Consider the following 20,897-nt stretch of genomic DNA (forward strand, 5'->3'; position numbering starts at 1 on the left):
TCCCCCAGCCTGCTTCCTCTCATCCAGTATATACGATGCAGCTATATAAAACACCATACAGGCAACTAAACACACTCTAAACTTCCCAAACGGATCGATGAGAGAGAAATGAGACTTTATATGTCTTTTCATATATATCGTCTTTATGTATCTTCTATTTAATATTTATTAATCCGTTTATTCTTTTATCTACTTTATAATTTCTCCATCTACTTTTTTAATACATATTTTAATACAAATAAATAATTATGATAAAACATACATCCACGTGCCTGGCCCCCAGGCCCCAGTCAAGTTTCCGTGTTCGTCGGTGGGACCGAAGATCCTCGAACCCCGCGATGGAAACAAAACAAGCAAACGCTAACTAGTCTCCCCTGCAAATGTGCACGCCGCCGCATTCGAGATGCGGATCCCACCAGCCAGCCCCACGCACACCGCCGCGTATCCCAACCCGCACCGGCGCCCGACAGGGACGGCCGAAAGATCGCACTACGGGAAACACCGGCGCCACGGCACCCCTTCCTCCTCCTCCTGTCCTCCGCCAAAACCGCACCGCACATCACCGTCCCGCCGCGCCTGGCCAAGCGCCCGCCCCGGAACGCCACGCCGCAGCCTCGCAGTAAACGCCATCTCCTCTTTAACCCCACCGCCGCGGGCTCCCGTTCTATTTTCTCCCCAGACAAAGCTTTGAAGTTTTCGATGCCACGGAGGCATCGGCCCGGTTAGGAGGGGACCCGCACGCCGCCGCAGCCAGTGCCGCCGCCCGCGCCCGCCGATGCCGGTGAAGCGGTCGCGGCGCCGCGCGCGAGCGCGCCTCTGCCTCCGCCTCGCCGCGCCCCTCTCCTTCCTGCTGCTCCTCGCGGCGCTGCTCCGCACCCAGTCCCTCCTGGGGGCGCCCCCCGCCGCGCCGCCGCCCGCCGCGGGGCCCGCCAAGGTCGCCTTCCTCTTCCTCGTCCGCGCCGGCGTGCCGCTCGACTTCCTCTGGGACGCCTTCTTCCGCGTAAGCAGCAACCTCGCCTCCTAGTCGATTCGTACGTTGCATCTGTCGAGTTTAGCTATTTTATTGGTGGCCTGATCGCCGCGTGTTCCTGCAGAACGGCGACGAGGGGAAGTTCTCGGTGTACGTGCACTCGGCGCCCGGGTTCCAGCTTGACCGCACCACCACGGGATCGCCGTACTTCTACGGGCGGCAACTCACGAGGAGCGTGAAGGTTGGACCTTTTGGGCTTTCTTCTTGATGATGTGGGTTTTCGCGCAATGGCTGCTCTCGTGGAGCCCTGGCCCCTGGGTACGATTTTGAGTTGGGGGGAATACGCTTGTGTCCCGCAGGTAGCGTGGGGCGAAGCGACCATGGTCGAGGCGGAAAGGATGTTGTTCGCCGCCGCGCTCCAGGATACCGCGAACCAGCGCTTTGTTTTGCTCTCGGATAGGTGCGGTACTTTTCCCAATCCACACGTGTGTGCGTACTGATCTTGTTCGTAATTCGTACATAAAGTTCAAAATTTGTGAAGCGGTCCATGTTCAATTTAATAACTGCATGTTTAGTAATGGTAATTGACAAGTGAACTCGAGTGGAACCAGAACCTTGGTAGCATCACGGAGTCGCATATAGTTACACGGTGAACGAAGTGAAACCACCGTTGATTTCAAAGGAGCAGTCTTCTATAGTCATTCGTAAATCCTTGTTTATTGTTCTCCTTTGCGGGTGCTCCTACACTCCTGGTGGAGCGACTCCGCTCCAGGCGTGGGAGAATTTCTCGAGTGACAGTCTGATTACATGCCCTAGTATGCATGTGTCTGTATAACTGTATTGTCGTTTGGGTTTTGCTTTACTTTGTTGGCAGATTCATGTCTTAACTCCTTATTAAAGTTTGCAGTTACTTTATTGACATTGCAATACCTGTCCTTTTCCTGCTGCAGTTGCGTTCCTCTCTATAATTTCAGCTACATATATACTTACTTGGTGGCTTCACCTAAAAGTTTTGTAGACAGGTAAAGGACAAAAACACCATATGTGAACATGCAAGTTATTGTTTGTTCCATTAAACTTTCCCATAATCTGCAATATTTTGATTATTTATTCTCATAACTAGTTAACTAATCTTCCAGTTTCGTTGACAAGACGGATGAGCGTTATAATCCAAACATGTCTCCCACCATTCCAAAGGATAAATGGAGGAAAGGGTCCCAGGTTCTTGTACTTTCTGGGCTTTCTTGTTCTTACATATATTTCAATACCTATTGCGTGCTGTATTCTGAGTCCATCTGTCTTCTCGTTTCAGTGGGTAACGTTAATCAGAAGACATGCCGAAGTTATTGTTGGTGACAAAAATGTCCTTCAAGTATTCAGAAGGCATTGCAAGGTATATTGTTGTTGTCTCCATGTCAACACTGCATCATGTTGTTAGTTTGACCTTGATCTTCTTTAAGAAAAGTTATTATTAAAGGACTTTTCAGTGCACCTGTTTTACTGTTTCAGTTTCTCTTCCTTTCTCTAATTAATTCTAGATCCTTTGATGCTTGAGCTTAATGACTAGTTCAACAAAAATGCATGCTGTAGGCTGGTCTTCTGATTCCCTGGTTTGAAGATATAGCCATGTCATGTGCTGCCCAATTATTATTACTAGGAGAATTAGTTTCATGATTATGTTATATCAATTAGGAATGCTGGCACCCTATTCCTACCTTGGATAAGTACCAAGCAAGCTGCTAGGTGCTTTTAAGTTCTAAATACTAATCTGAAGTTGCTTTATGAGATCTATTCTAACTAGAGGTCCTGTTCCACAACTATTTTTTCCCAGTAATATGCTATGCAGTCTAAACGTCCAGGACCATCTTCATACAACAATTACATGATTGCCACTTGATTAGTGTCTATCTTAATCAGCACCATGATTCTGGTCCCCTGTTTATATGACTGATTAAGATTGATTATTATATTTATCTCACTTATATGAAGCTGTTGAAATACTGTACCAGATATAAGTAGTCTTTTGCTAATGTATCACAAATAATGTAGTCTTCATATTCTTCTGTCTGAGGCAGTAACAATTTTATTGTTTTTTGACTTGACTTCTACAGATGGTAGTGACCAAGACTTTGCTTGGACGAAAGCCAAATGCTGTAAGTTTTTAGTTTACTTCATTCTTATACACTTTTATTAGACTTGTAACACTACGCTGTCTCCATATGAAGTTTTGGGCCAAAAGGTATGGCATTCAATGCCTGTTATTCTGCATTTGCCTTGGTCTGTGCAATCTTAGGTAAAATGACATTCATTTTGTACCGAAGGTAGTAATAAACATAGTTGGATGTGCACCAGCACCACTCTCCTACACTCCATAATATAGACTCTTTTCATCTTACCAATGTGAATGTGCTTAAATGATCCGACATGTCTAAGTTTTAGATAAGGAAAATGCTTTATTTTTGTTTCTTTGGATCATTAATGAATCTAATAGGCAATCCCATTTTCCATTCCCTGCTCAGTAATGATTTGTCATGCATCCAATAACTGATCCTCCAATTGATTCTTGTGTCCGACTATTGTTCTCATATAGTAATGCACTTTCCTTGCAGAGACGATATGGGTTCAATTTTCGGAGAAACCAGGTACTAGTAAAGTTTCAGTTGTCCACATTCTCTTCATGTATTCAGATGGAAGTAGATCTAGACTGCATACTTATGCATATGATTGTGTGAAAATGTTACCCTCTTGCTGTTGTTGTCTTGCTCGTAGCACATAAAGTTTCTTATTCATTTGAGTTTTTCTGTCTGAGACATGATGTTTGTGTTTAACCTTGCAGAAAAGAGTTTCTCTAGAGGAGCATGATTGTATTCCTGATGAACACTATGTGCAGACGTTATTTTCTGTAAGCCTTGTTATTGCTTCTATAGATCTCAAAAGTGGAATTGACACAATGATCACATAGATTCATAATAGTTGGCACTTTCTTTTAATATTTTAGATCAAAGGTCTTGAAGATGAACTGGAAAGAAGAACTTTGACCTATACCTCATGGAACCAATCATCAAATCCGAAAGAGAAAATGGCTTGGCATCCTATGAAATTTGAGTACGACACAACTAGTCCTGAGCATATCAGTGTTATCAAGGTAAACTCTTGATTGTGTTCTGCATGTCATCTTTTTGCACTAGTCTATGAAGTTGAGGCCTAAAATATTTCAGTGTTAGGAACTGAGCCTAGCTCGGTTGGTTGAGGGTATGGATGTATGCCTAGAACACCCTGTTTCGAGTCCTCTTCAACGCGAATTTGGGTGCTTATTTCTTCTTATTTACAATGCCATCTAGTTCCTCCTAGGTTGGTTGAGTTTTTTTAAAATATTTTAGTGTTTATGTTCCTGATCTATTCTCGCTATTGTGGTCATAAAGCAATATTGAATATGCGTAACATGAATCAAGTATCTAATTCTCCAGAATAAAGAAACACTCCGACTCAGAATATGTGTCTGCATGGCAGAAGGATATGTTTACCTCTTTATGATACATTGATACCTGATGGCGATGTTGAAGTTTCTTATGGTTTACTTTGTAACAGATCACTTTTCTTAAGAAACACTGTGTTCTATAGTACAGAACGCATATGCTATATTATTCAGTTGTTACCACGCCACTTATAGTCTGTTATGAATACTTTTGTAGAGTATCGATCATGTCAACTATCAAATGGAGTACAGGACAGAGTGGTGCCAATGCAATGGTACCTCCGTTCCATGTTTTCTATTTGCTAGGAAGTTCTCTTATAGTGCGGCCATGCATCTGTTGGAGCAAGGAGCTGTTGGCCCGCCGAAATCTGCTCAGCTGCTGGTTAACTTTTAACAAAAATTTTATACAAGTTCATATTCATCGTTTTGACGGGTCAGGCACTGTTCATAACTGGTACCAGCCTCATTGGATGCAGTATTAGTTGCAGCTGAAACCACTGAGATATGGAGTATCATAGTGTAATGACAGTGATCAGATTGCGCTTAGGCGGTTAGGACGGAAGAGGTTTGATGTACAGAGCAGCAGTTTTTGAAGTTTTTCAGCTCCATCACTATACAATCTCCAAGAGATAGGTAGGATCATCTACCTGTAATGAAGGATGGAGACATGGAGTATTCCCAATCCTTCCCCCAATACTACTGACAGAACAGGGGAATTGTAGCAATAGCTTTAATGATTGTATACATATTCTTCCCCTTGTAAAATCTGAAGGTAGATTTTTTGGTTATTACATACAAACTCTTTAAATATAGTGAACAGAGGCAGAAGCCAGAAGACAAATGTGCCACCTGACTGTTCAGAATACTGATCATACAAGCTCTAAAGTCTTGAATACTTTGCTGTCTTTTTTCCGCTTTTCCTTTGAGGGAACATGCTCTTCTTATTTATAGACAAATGGTCCACAAAGGTTGAGCAGTAAGCACAAGTTAACACACCAACGGTTCTACAACTCTGCAAGGAACCCAAATGATTCTACAATTCTTTTGCATTCTGAGAACTCCTTCACAGGTTAAAAGAATTTTGTTGCTGGTGAATCAGAACTCCTGAGTAAGGTTGCTGATCACAAAGAGAGAAAGAAATTGAACATCACTACATGTACATGTACACTTTCCATAGGTATGAATTAACAAAATTGTTGCTACTATCAGCGACTTCACACTTCACCAAGAGCAATATGTACTCTCACAGTGAGGAATCATGGTCATCACCCAGTGAAAAGGATAGGGAACAGTGACCATATGAATTTGGTTGCTAGTTCGGCAGTTCTACTTTGTCTAGGTAGGAGTGCAGTGGTGCAGATATTCACAACAGAAGGAAAAAAAATTCCATGTTTTATGCATGGATGAACAATATGATAAACTAATGCTGTGAATATTAGGTAGAGTACATGTTTTTACCGGCAAATAGAATGAATAGTACGCTGTCTTGTATTCAACAATGCGCCGGTAGCTGCATAGAATTTAAAAGTTTTGTCGTCGGTAGGAAATAAACAATATAAGCACAGAATGACAAATAAGGTACGGAGCACAGTATAATATCATGGAAAAGTTCATAATCAGGTGACATACACATGCATAGTATACTTGTTCAGATCTTTCCTCCCTTCATTTGTTGTCATTTGATCTAGCAACTCTCCTGAAACTCAACCTGAACGTGTAGTAACAGATTTATGGTCCTGTAACAAAACTTGTACTAAAATGAGACCAATGTGTTGAGCATAAATAATTACCTCGTTGAACAAGTCCAGGAGATCCACATAGTGAGTTTTCCCGAAAAAGTAGCGCTTGAAGATCCGTGATATTGAAGATCTGTGATATTTGGCTACGGAGGACAAGTGCATCATTTATAGCAATGAGACCAACGTGCTCAAAGTAAAATAATAAAAGATAAAAGTACAATTATCGGGGTCAACGGGTGGACTAGAACTCAGAATATTAATCTGAGGATACATCATGGTGCTAGTTCAAGTTAATAGTAATAACCTTTGGAAGTCTATACCAACAAGGCTTTCCTCGCCTGGTTTGAGAATTATCCATAATATCAAGAATTAGAAAATAGGCCTGAAGCTGCAAAGTACTCAAAAGAACAATCCAACAAAACAATTAGACCTGCTAACATGGTTTCATAATCCTCAAATCAGTAAATTACAGAAGTATCTGTACCCATTCAATGCCCCAACCAAGGATGCGAGCAAGTAACCCCTTGGTTCAGATCCACCTTTCAACAATTTATAGCTCTCGATAACAGCCAGGCCACGGTTCAGCTTTCCTGTACATGACAGCTCTAAATCATTTGCCAACCACCAATGTTTATTTTTTTTAAAAAAAAGAGAGTTTTATTAAATTCTCATCGTTACATCAAAATGATACAAATAAATAAGAGTTTACCTTTGGTCTCTACGTAGCTACGATGCACACAACCACATACTAATTAACAGGCGACATAAAACAATCAAAAGTCTATCAAGATGGAAATACATATCCACAATTGAGGTTATTCTACTTAGCTTTGGATCCGCAATCTAGAATGACATCTAAACCGGGTAAAGAGCCCCCGTCCGTCCACTCCAGTCGTGTACAAGCTGTAGTAGCCATCTTACGGTGCTCCTGCTGATATAATACATAACACGAATAGAGCCAGTGTGTATAAGTAAAACTAACATGTAAATGAGAAAAATATTTCCTCTTGTTAAAGACAATGTCATTCCTGCATAGCCATAAAGACTAATAAAATGTAGCCGCCACCGCCAGTATACATCCTTTCAAATTTTTAGTAAGACCCCGAAGCCAAATCCCAAACATATTTTGGACACTTCGTAGTTGGTAAAGATTCGATGCCGTCTGGACTATAAGCCATACAGAATGCGCGAAACGGCAATAAAAAAAAAGAGGTGCTTAATTGTTTTAGATTCGTGACAAAAGCAACACTTCTGATCTCTAAGCCATTGTCTTTTGCTTAGGTTATCCTTGGTCAATAGAATATCCTTGTGTAAATAACAAAGGAAAATTTTAACTTTTAGTGGTAGTTTTAATTTTCACTTTTGACTATTCTGAATTGGTTCATCCCCTTGCAGTAGAACCCTGTACAGAGAGCTAACTACGGATCTTCCAGTTTGGTTTAAGCTCCACTTGAACTCATATCGGTCTCCGGACAAAGTGATGTTGGTGAGACATGACATCAATTCATTCCACACGACTAATTTCGGGCCAGTCAGGTCCCGCCTGAATGAAATATTTGTGGGGAATGACTCCATCGCCCATGATACTGAATCTTATTTATTTCGCATGATAGTATAAAGTGAAACAAATTGGACTCTAATTGGCGAGTTGCCCAACCAAATGTCCTCCCGAAATCGAATTTTTGAGTCGTCCTTTATATCAAAAGTTCCATATCAGAATAAGATATTTTAACTTTCATTAGTCCAGCTCAAAAGTGTGAGTCACCTGGTTTTCCCTCAACTTGCGAAAGTGGTTTTGTTCCCATGTTTTTGTTTCAAAGTAGTTATTGCCAAGTCCCCTCCTCCATCAGTAACTTGTATAGCCACTTGCATAGGAGGGGGATATTTTGGATATCAAGGTCCTTTATCTTTAGTCCACCCAGGTCTTTGGGTTTACACATAGCTTTCCATTTTGCCAGGCGGTACTTCTTTTTGTGACTATCACTTTGCCAATACAATCTTAATTTAATATAATCGGTCTTCTTTAGAACCCTGCATGGGATTTGGAAGAAGGACATCATATAGGTGAGTAGGCTACTAAGGACTGAGTTAAGAAGTACCAACCTGCCACTTGCAGTTAAGTACTTGGCTTTCTAGCTGTGTAGTTTTTTTTTTGATTCGTTCCTCTACTCCTTTCCAATCTGAGTTTTTGAGTTTTCTATAGTGAATTGGAATTCTTAGGTACCGTTGAGGTAACTCACCCATTGCACATCCGAATATTTCAGTATATTGATCGGCTTTGTCTTGAGACGCCCCAAAGCAAAACATTTCACTTTTATGAAAATTTATTTTTAACCCTGCGAGCTGCTCAAATGCACAAAGCAAGAGCTTCATGTTCTTGGCATTTTCCAAATCATCATCCATTCATAGAATCATGTTGTCGGCGTATTGGAGGATTGATAGCCCACATTCCACCAAGTGGGGTACAACTCCTTTTAACTTGGTCTGGATTTTTAGCCCTCTCAATTAGTATTACTAACATATCTGTGATAATGTTAAATAGAATTGGAGACAACGCCTTGACTCAAACCCTTTTTTGTTTGGAAGTAATGGCCAATTTCTTCATTTACTTTTATTTCTACGCTCCCCTCGAAAATGAAGATTTCAACCCATATGCACCATTTAGACGAGAAGTCTTTCATATGAAGGGACTATAGCAAGAATGGCCCTTCTACTTTGTCGTATGCTTTCACAAAATCAATTTTGATAATTACACCATTCATCTTTTTTCAATAGAGCTCGTGTAATGTCTCGTGGAGAATGACCGCCCCTTCTAGGATATTTCTTCTCTGCATGAACATTGTTTGTGTGGGACAGATTATGCAGTCTACAACACTATTGATTATGTTGGTCACCACCTTATTGAATACTTTGAAGCTGACATTTAGTAGATAGATCAGTCTGTACTGTTGGACACGACATGCTTCTTTAATTTTTGGCAATAGCATAATTACACTGAAATTAAGCTATATATCGGGAGGTTCTCGGTATGCATTTCATGAAACATTTCCATCAGGCCTTCCCTGATGCTATCCCAAAAGGTCTGGTAGAACTAGGCTGAAAAGCGATCCGGACCCGGTGCTTTATTACGTTTCATTTAGAATATGGAGTCCTTTACTTCCTTTTCCATGAATGGGGCTGTAAGAATGTCATTTTTGGCATCAGCTACCTGAGTGATGTCATCTGTCCGTGACTCGGTCATGGAGAAATGATTGTTCTTAGGTGGACCAAATAATTCTTTGTAATATTTAGTTATGTATGTATTTAAGTGAACTTGTCCCTCAATTTTTCCTTCTTCTTGTTCTAGGCTGAAGATGCGTTGTTTTCTATGTTTGCCATTTGCAATCAATTGGAAATAGCATGCATTGTTGTCTCCTTGGAGGATATCGTTGACCTTGGCACGTTGGTACCATTTAATATCCTCTTCTTGGAGTAGGTTAACCAATTTTTCAGTCGATTGATTCTTTATATTAATTTCCCTTTCTGTTAGACAACGAAGCTCATACTTTTTGTTGAGTTCGTCGATTATTGCCAGGAGGTCTTTCTTTTGTTGTTTGTACATCTCACTAGTGTGTGTGGCCCATCTTTTAAGGTATCGCCTTAGTGAGCTAAGTTTATTTGTCCACCTTTATGTGGATGTTCGACCCCGCGATGGTCGTTTCTATAACTCCTTAACCCGGTCTGCAAACCCCTCACGAGCCAGCCAACCTAGCTCAAATTTGAAGGGTCTTTGACCTCCATTTGGAGTCGAGTCACCGATATCTACCATGATAGGAGTATGGTTTGGCAATGATGTCCTCTCGAGGGCCTGTAGGGCTACCAATGGGTATTTTAATTCCTACTCTGTAGACATTAAGACCTGATAAAGTTTCTCAAAGGTAGGATTATCATGATTGTTAGACCAGGCATATCTTCTCCCTGATGGTTCGATCTCTCTTAGGTCCAAACTATTAGTGACTGCGTTGAACAAGAAAAGCCACCAATTGAAGAACATGTCATTATTTTTCTCTTGACTAAACCTTAAAATATTAAAGTCTCCGCTGATCAATATAAGGTGTGGGTTATCGTGGCACATGTTAACTAGCTCTTCAAGGAAGCTGGCTTTTTGTTCCGCTTGGGCTGGACTATATACTGCTGTAAGGGTCCTAACAAACGCTAGATAAGCGGTTCACGATCCCAGCTTCCGCTTCTTCTTTTTCGCATTTTTAGTAAAGCGATAAATTATAATCCATGTTTACTAGCACTTTCATTTATGAACCGAAATTTGGCCAAATCACTAAGACCTCTGCTGTTACAGAAAATACTTTTCATTTGACACTTGTTAATTTTTTGGATTTTTGGCTCTTAGCTACATGCCTGATCGTGCAACCTTTTTTCTTTGAGGAAATCGACTTGGATTTTCGAGGGGTAGCCTTAAGGTCGCATATTAAGCTTCCCAACTCTATCTCATCCGTGTCTACCTCTGTGATCTCATTTACTAAGTGAGATAAAAGAGTACCGTCCCACATGGCCTCCATCTCATCTTCGCTTGAACCATGATAATAAATGTTTGTTTCATTTTTAATGGTTTGTTTAGAGGTTTTGGGTTAAAATTTCACCCTATCAACAATAATGTGTTTTAGTGTTTTTATAGAAAAATCAATCTCTTAGTCATTGTTGCCCAATGATATGCCAGTAGTACTAATTTTAGAGTGGATAGAAGGGGATGCATTGTGTGGCATACCTAATGATTGAGTGAAGATTGATGAGCTCGTTTTGGCTGCTATGTCGAGGTTCTTTGTCGCCACACACTTCATTGCTTTAGCCATGGAGTCAACGTCCACCGTCGGAACCCCATTTTCAGCTAGCAAATCCTGGTGGTGTGAGCTACGGCGGCTACCACCTTTTTGTGTAACCACCGCCGATGAGGTGGCCGGAGTCCCCTCTTTGTCCACAAGCACGTTCCTGGCCTCTTCAGTACCAACTCCCAGGGAGGCAGTTGAGGGAGAGAGGGCAGGTGTCGAAGAAGGCGGAGACCGCATGACCGTCGAACATTGTCGCATGTACACATGCATGACCCACGGCGGCCTCGATCGCGCCTCAACCACAGTGGCGGATTGGGGAAGTTGTTGCTGGCCTGCACAGAAGAGGAAGAAATTTTCACCAGGCCAGATTGTGCTCTGCCCAACACGACCAGTCCGCTGCCCACCTTGGCATTGCCGTGAACCGAAACTCTGTCTTACTGCACACCAAGGCAAACCAAGGTGATGGACGATGCACCACCCGATGCAGGAAGATCGCAACCCACCTTGGTGGTGCGGTGCACCGAGCCGATTGTCTATAGCACGCCAGGACAGACTGAGGCGGCGAACGGTGCTCCACCCCATGCAGCCAGAACGCAACCGTCTTCGGCGGCGCGATCAATTGGGTCGTTAGCCTACTGCACACCATGACAGATCGTGCGGTCTATAGCAACCGTAGTAAACTATGAAGGCACGATGTCGAATTCTGTTGGAGATGAGCTGAATGCCAAAGTTATTGAGGAGGAAGGTTGCGCCAAACCACAAATGTTTTATGCATCCTCCTTGTCCCCAAAAAATCAAATTTTGCTCACCGCCAAGCACGTTGTCGTCCAACATTTGCTCAGAGAAAAGGGTTTAAGATTAAAACCATGATAAATTGTGTAGGATCAAGAATGACGACTAAAGGGGGGATGAATAGGCGCCTTACCAACTTCTTGGATAACTTTTTCCTAATTCTCACCCAACGTGCCTCAAAATAACATGTGGAAGCAAAAACTCAAGAGAAACACGTTGCATCAAAAGTTCTTCTAAGAAAGCATGGCTCTCATGGATGGAATTGAACACTAGGTTCCATTAAAAACCAATAAATATATCACCGCACACAAAATCTTGCAATTTGAGAAAGAAACACTAAATCCAAGTAGATAGTCACCGAGTGAAGAAACTCTTAAAGTTGATGATTTAGAGGCAAAGGAATTTAAGACCAATTCTGAATGTGAATTGTATGTCTCTAGCAACAAGAAGAACCACTTCAACATGGTGAACAATTTCAGCTCTCAATCCAAAACGGAAATCGTAATGAAAAATGAAAAACTCATAATAAAGCAAGAGAGCCAATAGAGAGAAACTAGAAGAAGATGAACATAATCATAAGAGGCAACATGAACTTCATTACTTGTAAAAGATAACCCTATTTTTGGTAGATTACAAAGTATTTTGTATACAAAAATCTATCACCTAATACATAAGCTAAGCATTCATCTCTCTCTCTCCTAAAACCCTACCACATAACTCTCAAATCGCTGGTTCAATGGGCTCAACCAACCCTCCCCTTCTATTTATAGAAAAGGTTCCTTGACCCTAAGTTTTCTAGATTGGTCCCAAAATACCCCTCTCTTACAAAATACTCATGCCTACCACCGAGAGCATTTTCGTCCATCTTTTTCCTTGTCCATCGGATGGTTGTGACGCCTTCATGACTTAGCTTCGCCTCAACTCAAACTTCACGATAATGCCAGGTTCACTCCATCCTTCCAAGGTTTTTGAGGCAAACCACAAAACCGTCTTGCACGCTTACTCACCGTCACTTGCTTACACCTTAAGCAAACGATCCGATGTGAAAGTGCATCTAGCCCTTATGTGTGGTTTTAGTAATTAATAACAATACCTATAAACTAACAATGGTGTTGAGTTTGTTAGTAGGTTGTTCCATAGGTAATGCATTGAGAGATATGCATGAGCTTTAAGTGAATGAGGAGATTGAAAATGCATCAAGATGAATGAGCTCTAAGTGATGCTCGAAAGATACATAAGTGAAGAATCATGGATTTCCTGAGAAATGCCATGAGAATAAAAGAAATGTATAGTTGTCATTGAGCTCTTAGTGATGCTCATAAGGAGAAGGAAAAGCTCAATAAAATTGACAATAAACTTGAAGACTAAGTTACTTATGGACATCAAGTAACTAAAAGTATGACATTGTTAATAGAGTTTTATAAATAGAGTTTTATAGACTAACTCGTGTGCTATATGCTTATGAATGAGTGGGGTTATGTTCTATATGAAGATTGACAATATGCATGAAGGCTAATAAGTTATACGTGGAGATCAAGTAGCTTAAGGTACAAAAGTTGTCAATTAGGTTTTATGGACTAACCCATGTGTTTTGTGCTTGGAGTGAGATGGAGTTAGGATCCATAAGAGGGCATAAGTTGAATTGAAATCATATATGCCAAAAGTAAAGAACAAAAGTGGACTCGATATTTGATAAAGTGAATTTCTTGAAGATGTCAAATACAAAGTGGTTTTCTATGGCAAGACGGTGAAGGGCAAGCAAATGGCTTGACGCCGAAGGACCAAGGCGGTGGTGAAGAGCGAGTGAAGGCTTTGCGCCAATGGACCGTATGAGGCCATGGAAAGCTACAAGTGATTCGCATAATTTATATGAAGAATCAAGAAGAGATGGAGTGAAGAATATATGAAAGTTGGCAACCCTCAAGGTTTGAATTAAAGAAGCGGTACTTGAAAGTTATTCAAAGGCTCAAAGTGGTTCAAACGAGTTTTTTTATTTTTTTATTTTGAGTATAGGTATGCTGTACTATTAAGAGGGATGCAATGTAGAGCTATTTGTCATGTCTCAGTGCTCAAGAGTTTCTAACCAAACCCAAGTGAGAGTTGTTTTTAGAAATCCCGGTGCAGAAAGTGTGGAAGTGTCCGAATTTAGTTTTGGAGTGTTTCTAATTTTATCCAATGTGTTTGAGGTCATGAATTCAGTTGGGATGTGTATCCCTCTGAATAAGCTTTCCACAGAGTCCAAAATCGTCAAAATTGGACTTCGGGATCAAAAGTTATCGCCATTTTTAGAGGACCAGCTGTGCTGAACCCGGATACTCCGGGTTGTCTGGAGTCTTCGGGTAAGGTTTCGAGGGGAGGTCTCAGTTTGGGGATGTTTAGTTCACCCGGAGTCTCTGGGTGGACTCGGATACTCCGGGCTCCAGAGTCTCTGGGTTGAGTTCCGGCCAAGGGTTCTCGGTTTAGCATTCCTGTGCCAACCCGGATTCTCCGGGTTGACCCGGATACCTCGGGTCAGTAAAAAAGTGCTGTAACGGCTAGTTTTTGGGGGTTGTGTATTTATACCCCCTCACCTCCATCCTTTGAGGCTGCTGCAAGGGCACAAAGGACAAATCTTTTAGACCAAAAGACCTCCTTCCCACTTCATTTTAGTGAGAGATTTGAGAAAACAAGCTGGGTTGTGAGATTGGAAGATTGAGTGCAAGTGAGCTAAAATCCATTCTTGAGCACTTGAGTTCATCGGCGAGAAGTTCGTGAAGTATTTGTTACTCTTGGCGGTGAAACCTCCTAGCCAGCTAGGTGTTGTTCGGCGAGCTCCCGTGCATGTGGTGAGCCACAAGAAAGTTTGTGAAGATCGATCTCGCTTCTGTAAGGGAAGAGATAAAGCTAGTGGATCGAGGAGAGTGGTTGAAAGAGAGCCGAATCATTGGAGCTTTCTCAACAGAGACGTAGGATTCATGGTGGTGAATTCGAGCTTTGGGAAACAAATCTTTGTGTCTCCATTTCGGTTTGTTTACTTTTGAGTTCTTGCTCAATATTTGTGCATATTGCTCAATCTACTCATTTGTGTGTATTTGATTGTAGATTCTTCGTGGATCTATTTGGAATCATAAATGGAACACCCGACTATATTTGGTTTGAGCTACACACTTTAGGCGCTGTTTAATTTTAGTTTCGGGCTAGTTTCTGTACAGAACCTAAAGATTCCGGATTTACCCGGAGGTTCCAAAACTGTACAACCTGGAGTATCCGGATTAACTTGGATACTTTGGTGAACAGTATTTTCAGGATTTTTCAATCAATATTTTCTTACATATCTTTTGCTAGAATTGAATAATTTTTGTCACCTTAGAATTGTAACTTTCATACTTATTTAAGGTGATTGTGTACTTAGCTGAGCCTAGCATATTTAGGTTTTTCACTTATGAAAATCCGTTAGTTTATATTCCGCTGCAAGTTTAAGCCAGCGATAAAAGGGGACGGATTTTTAGAAAAACGCCTATTCACCCCCCCTCTAGGTGACATCATTGCCCTTTCACGATGTCGATGCATATACTCCGTCTTGCGATCCTGACTGTTGGCAGGTCTCTTTCGCTCCTGATCTCTCGGATCGCACTATCACTTGCACCGGCATCCTATCGCGATCCGATGTCAATGGATACACTCCGTCTTTCAATCTTGAACTAGACATACAAGTCACAATTCTTTGTATTTCACTTTATCATCAAGTTGCCTCTTATCCAAGTGAAGCGTTACATGACTGGATACGGCAAACACCTCACGGATTCAAGATAACCGTATTGGATCACATCTTATCACAAGAAACTTGATTGCTTAAGATTATTCAAATTCCTCAAATTATCAAGTTTTTCACAAGATCATGTCAAGTGGTGTCTTTGCGACACAAAGAACATATGTTCCCCCAAGGTTCTATCATGAGCTAAATATTTGACAAAGACAAAAGGTATAGTGCAATGCTCCTCAATCCACATTCTTGAACTAAGAAGCCTAGAGCAATATATTTATGATACTAGCCTTAACACAAGTATTGACTAAGACAAAGCAATTATGAATATGGTGATCAAGAATGTAGCATTTTATAGTCTATATGATTCATAAAATTGCCTAATTATGCAATGCAAATGCAACAAAAGTATGATAGAGTTTGTACAACTGCAACCCCCCTCCCCCCCCCCCCCACAATCTCATAGGGATGACGCACTCTAAGCTCTTCCATAAAAAAGACAAACCTTGTTACATATAGAGGCTTGATAAATATATCGGCAAGATGGTGTTAGGTATCTATATATCTCAAGTCAATGTCTCACTTTTTATTATGGTCTCGTAAGAAGTGGAATCTCACATCTATGTGTTTGGTTCTGGAGTGCTGAACTGGGTTATTGGATAGACTTATGGCACTGATGTTGTCATATAAAAGTGGCACGCTCTTAAAGTCTAACTCAAAATCTCTCAAAGTAGCAACGATCCACAAAATCTGATAACAACAGCTAGCGGCAGCAACATATTCAGCTTCAGTATTTAACTACGCAACACTAGACTGCTGACGAAAAGACCAATAAATAAGAGAGCTACCTAAGAAATAACAAGTATCGGAGATACTCTTTCTATCAATTTTACAACCAGCAAAGTTGGCATCCAAAAAACCTCAAAGAGAAAGCAAAGAGAATGCAGAAAACCAAAGACCATACTCAAGGGTATGTTTAAGATACCTCAATATGCGCTTCATCGCTTAGCGATGAGATGCCCTCAGTGAAGCTTGGAAGTAGGCACACAAACATACGTCGAAGTGGATGTCAGGTACAGGAGGAAGCCAATCATGCTCCTGTACTCCCACCGGTCTACTGCCTCGCCATCTTCATCTAGATTAAGTACGATCGAGGTAACCATCGGTGTCGCTAAGGGCTTCACGTAGCTCATGTTGAACTTCTTCAGCAGATCCTTGGTGTACTTCTCCTGGTGGACAAATATACATTGCTTGCATTGCTTGATTTGAAGCCTAAGGAAGAAGTTGAGCTCGCCCATCATCGACATCTCAAATTCTCTTCTCATAGTTTCTACAAACTTGGCCACAAGAGAATGAGAAGAGTCACAAAAAATGATATCATCCACATCTATTTGAATAAGTAGAAAATCATTGCTATGCTTAAAAGTAAAAAAAGTGTTATCCACCGACCCCATCACATACCCATGTTCTACTAAGAAGAACTCGAGACTATCATACCAAACCCTAAGCGCATGCTTAAGCCCATACAAAATCTTTTAAAGCTTGTATACTATATATGGGCATTTAGGTGCTTAAAACCAAGAGGTTGCTTGACATAGATATCTTCCTCTATGAACCCATTTAGAAAAACACTCTTGATATCTATTTGGTACAACTTGAACCCCTGGGATGTCGAAAATGTAAGGAGGATCCTAATAGCTTCTAGTTTAGCTATTGGTGCAAAGGTCTCTCTAAAGTTTATCCCCTTTATTTGAGTGAAACCTTGTGCCACAAGACTAGTTTTGTTTCTAACTATAGACCCATCCTTCCCCTGCTTGTTTTTAAAAACCTCATTTGGTGCCTATAGTATGGATATTTAGGGGTGGCTTACAAGGATCCAAACTTGATTTCTCTCAAAAATTTTAGTTCCTCATGCATAGTATTGACCCAATTAAAATTAGACAGAGCATGTCCAACATCATGGGGCTCAAAAGATATAACAAATGCAGAATCAGTTAAATGAGTATGTTAAGCAGATTTGGACCTCGTTACTCTTTCACTAAGGTCGTCGATCATCTACTATGAGGGATATCTACGTTGAATGTGTTGAGGAACCTCGTGTTATGAAACGATATCCCCCTCAAACGTTGCAGGTGCAGGCTCGAAAGCAACTGAAGTGGAAGTAGAGGTTACATGACCCTCTGCCGGTGTCGAGAAAATAGGAGCCAGCTCAGAAGTAGGTGTGATAGTAGAAAGTAGTGGATCATTCTCATAATCACTGAGATCTAGAAGGTTGCCATCTATATAGATACTTTCTCTCATCTCTTGATCATCTGCACACTCAAGAACAGGGCTAGCACAAGGTGTTGATTCATCAAATGTCACATTATAGGACTTCATGATGGTGTTAGTATCAAGATTATAAACCCTGTAAGAATGAACATGAAGAGAATAACCTAAGAAAATCTCATCGGAAGAACGCAACTCGAACTTATCAAGATTATCCCGCTTTATGATAAAGCAACGACATCCAAAAACTCTTAAGTGAGAAACATTCGACTTCCTCTCAAAACACATCTCATAAGAAGTTACATTTAGAATCGAGCGCAAGAAACTTTGATCGGAGATATAGCAAGTTGTGCTACTAGCCTCTGCCTAAAACTTTCTAAGAATCCTATACTCATTAAGCATCGTCCTTGCCATCTCAACTAAAGTTCAATTTTTTCTTTCAACTACACCATTCTGCTGAGGAACACGTGGGGCAGAAAATTGATGCTCAATGCCATGTTCAAGACAGAAAGTATTAAAGAGATAGTTCTTAAACTTAGTGCCATTATCACTATGAATTGCTTTCAATGCATTGCTTTCAATGCACTAGAGAGTTCCTTGAAAAATCTCAAAACTAAGCTCTAAAAGTGTGAAAACACTTCATCCTTCCTTAGAAGAAAGAAGACTCAAGAGCAGCGAGAGTAGTCATCAATAATGACAAGTACATACCATTCCCCACCCACCGAACGAACTCAGGAATGACCAATAGTGTCCATATGGAGAAGTTCTCCCGGCCGTTTAGTTATCACCAGGTTGACTGATGGGTGAGAGACGACAAGCATCTTATCATGATGACAAGGAGCACAAACAAGATTCTTCTCAAACTTGAACTTAGGCAATCCTTGGATCAAGCCAAGGGCACTCAAATGAGAAAGCAAATCAAAGTTCATGTGCCCTAACCTCCTATGCCACATCCAAAGTTCAAAAGAAGGTTGTGCAATTTAACACCGAGAAGGACCATAAAACTCAGGAAAAAATAGCTCCAAAAACTCTCCCAACTCAAGAGATCCAATAAACCAAAGCGCTCCAAAAACTCTCCCAACTCAAGAAACCCAATAAACCAAAGCGCCCCAAAAACTCTCCCAACTCAAGAAATCCAATAAACCAAAGCGCCCGATGAATCAAGAACTCGAGAAACATCACGCTTGAAGCGCACTTCCAGGTCCTCATTCAACAACTGAGATATAGAAAGCAAATTGTATCCTAGATGCTTCGCCAAAGCCACATCTTTGAGAATAAAACTCTCATTCACTTTTAACATACATTTGTCCTTCACTCTTCTCTTTCTATCATCCCCAAATGTGATATACTCATGCCGCTTCGTCAGGGTGAGTCTAGAGAAACATGATGCATTTCCGGTCATATGGCACGAAAAACTAGAGTCGATAAGCCACTTGCTCTCTAGGCCTCCGCCTGCCACCTACATCAAGTAAGGAGAGCTCGAGTACTCAGTGCTGGGGTAAGTAAGAAACTTCTTGCGGATCCAGTACCGAGTCGCTCAAGGTGAAGAGGTGAAAATAGGGTGTATGTGAATATGTGAATCAGTTCTAACACGCTGGGGGTGTGTACCATGATAGGAAAAATGTGGTCTGCCAAAGCGCTGTGACCCAAAGCCTCTGTCGCGCGGATCAAAACCATATGAACCAGGGTATGACCTACGCCGAGCACCGCCTCTAGAAGAGAACTGAAAAGCGTCTAAAACTCATGAGTGAGGGTGAGAAAAAGGCTCATGTAGACCAAAAGAGAGACGGTACTTGTCCCGAGTGCTCTACTCTCACTAACGCCGCTCATCTCTCCTACTGAGGAAATAGAACTCAACCAGGTGACCCTCTCTTTGAAAATAGGTGCATACATAGCGCCTCTCATGAACTGGCCTATTTGTTATTCTAGGTTCTGTCGTAGGAGCTTTCTTCTTAGACTGAGGAGTTCTCTTGGGTTGTATCTTTGGAAGCTCTCTCTTCTTGATTTGTGATGTAGGATTGTTCTTTTCAGTAATAAGTTGTGTGTCATTGATCTTGGATTTTTCAGACTATAGGGTAGTGGGTGTGGTGAACATAGTCTTACTTGACCCATTGTAGGTCACTCTCTCAAATCCCAACCCTAGAGCTAACCCTGTCTTATCCGCACACATCTTGGTCTTAGCCATGATCAAATCTACTTTTCCCTTGCCTTCTGAGCACTTCTCCACAAGAGAAAAGAGGTACTCATTCTCAGCCATGAGCTTCTGAACTTGCCCTCTAACCCAGCTGAGTTTATCCTTAAAGATAATGCAGGTAGAATAGTTTGACTACACATCCTTAGAACACTCAGCACTCTCCAGTCTAGACTCTAACTTCTTAATGTACTTGAATTTCACTTCAACATCCTTTGTGAGCAAAGGATAATTCTTGCAAGCGTCTAAGAGAGTTGGTCTAGACTCCTTCTTAATGAGCTTCTTCTCAGCAGTCTCAAGTCGACTGATGACTTGGGCATGCAAAGTTTGAAGCTCAGCAAGCTCACTCATGACCATAAGGTAACTATCACCCTCCTCATCCTTGACCCTAGACCTAAGCAACTCAATCAGATAAATAACATTCCAGCTTAGATTTAAGTTCCTTAACCTCACGAACCGCTTTCTTAAGAAATCTATTATGACTAACAAGAGCATCATTTAAAGTATCAACCTGGATAGAAAGTTGATCGTAGGAAGGCAATACCTCAGATGGATAAAGCTCAGAGTCGCTGTCGTTGTCGTCTACCATGAAGCGAAGGCCGGTGAAGTCCTTATTTTTCTTCTTGTTCTTCAAGGGTTGCTCCTCCTCCTCCGAGTTTTTATCCTTGCTTGAGGAAGTGTCGATATCGCTGAGTGCCACCACAAAAGCTTGTGAAGCCATGTTAGCCGCCTTCTTGGTTATCTTGTCGTGGTTCTTGAATAAGGGCTTCTTGTTCTTCTTATGCTTGTCGTGGTCGTGGTTGTGGTCTTCCTTCTTCTTAAGGTTGGGGTAGTTCGCCTTAAAATGAGTAGTGTCACTACACTCATAAAAAGAACGAGAACCACCCCTCCTCCACT

At 41.4% G+C, this 20,897-nt stretch overlaps 1 protein-coding gene and 1 pseudogene across 1 annotated transcript; one reads left to right on the forward strand and one right to left on the reverse strand.

Annotated features, from left to right (window-relative positions):
- Window positions 1-383: 383 nt before the first annotated feature.
- LOC133908540 (glycosyltransferase BC10-like) lies at window positions 384-5,322 on the forward strand. Its single transcript, XM_062350611.1, has 11 exons — window positions 384-1,000; window positions 1,095-1,211; window positions 1,330-1,430; window positions 1,921-1,992; window positions 2,110-2,191; window positions 2,283-2,363; window positions 3,082-3,123; window positions 3,580-3,612; window positions 3,807-3,872; window positions 3,969-4,115; window positions 4,663-5,322. The coding sequence occupies exons 1-11, from the start codon at window positions 776-778 to the stop codon at window positions 4,837-4,839; spliced, it is 1,143 nt and encodes a 380-aa protein (XP_062206595.1). The 5' UTR covers window positions 384-775; the 3' UTR covers window positions 4,840-5,322.
- Window positions 5,323-5,449: 127 nt separating this feature from the next.
- Window positions 5,450-20,589, reverse strand: LOC133906168 (farnesyl pyrophosphate synthase 2-like; annotated as a pseudogene).
- Window positions 20,590-20,897: the final 308 nt, after the last annotated feature.

The sequence above is a fragment of the Phragmites australis genome, chromosome 2, assembly GCF_958298935.1.
Source record: "Phragmites australis chromosome 2, lpPhrAust1.1, whole genome shotgun sequence".
Taxonomy (NCBI): Eukaryota; Viridiplantae; Streptophyta; class Magnoliopsida; order Poales; family Poaceae; genus Phragmites; species Phragmites australis.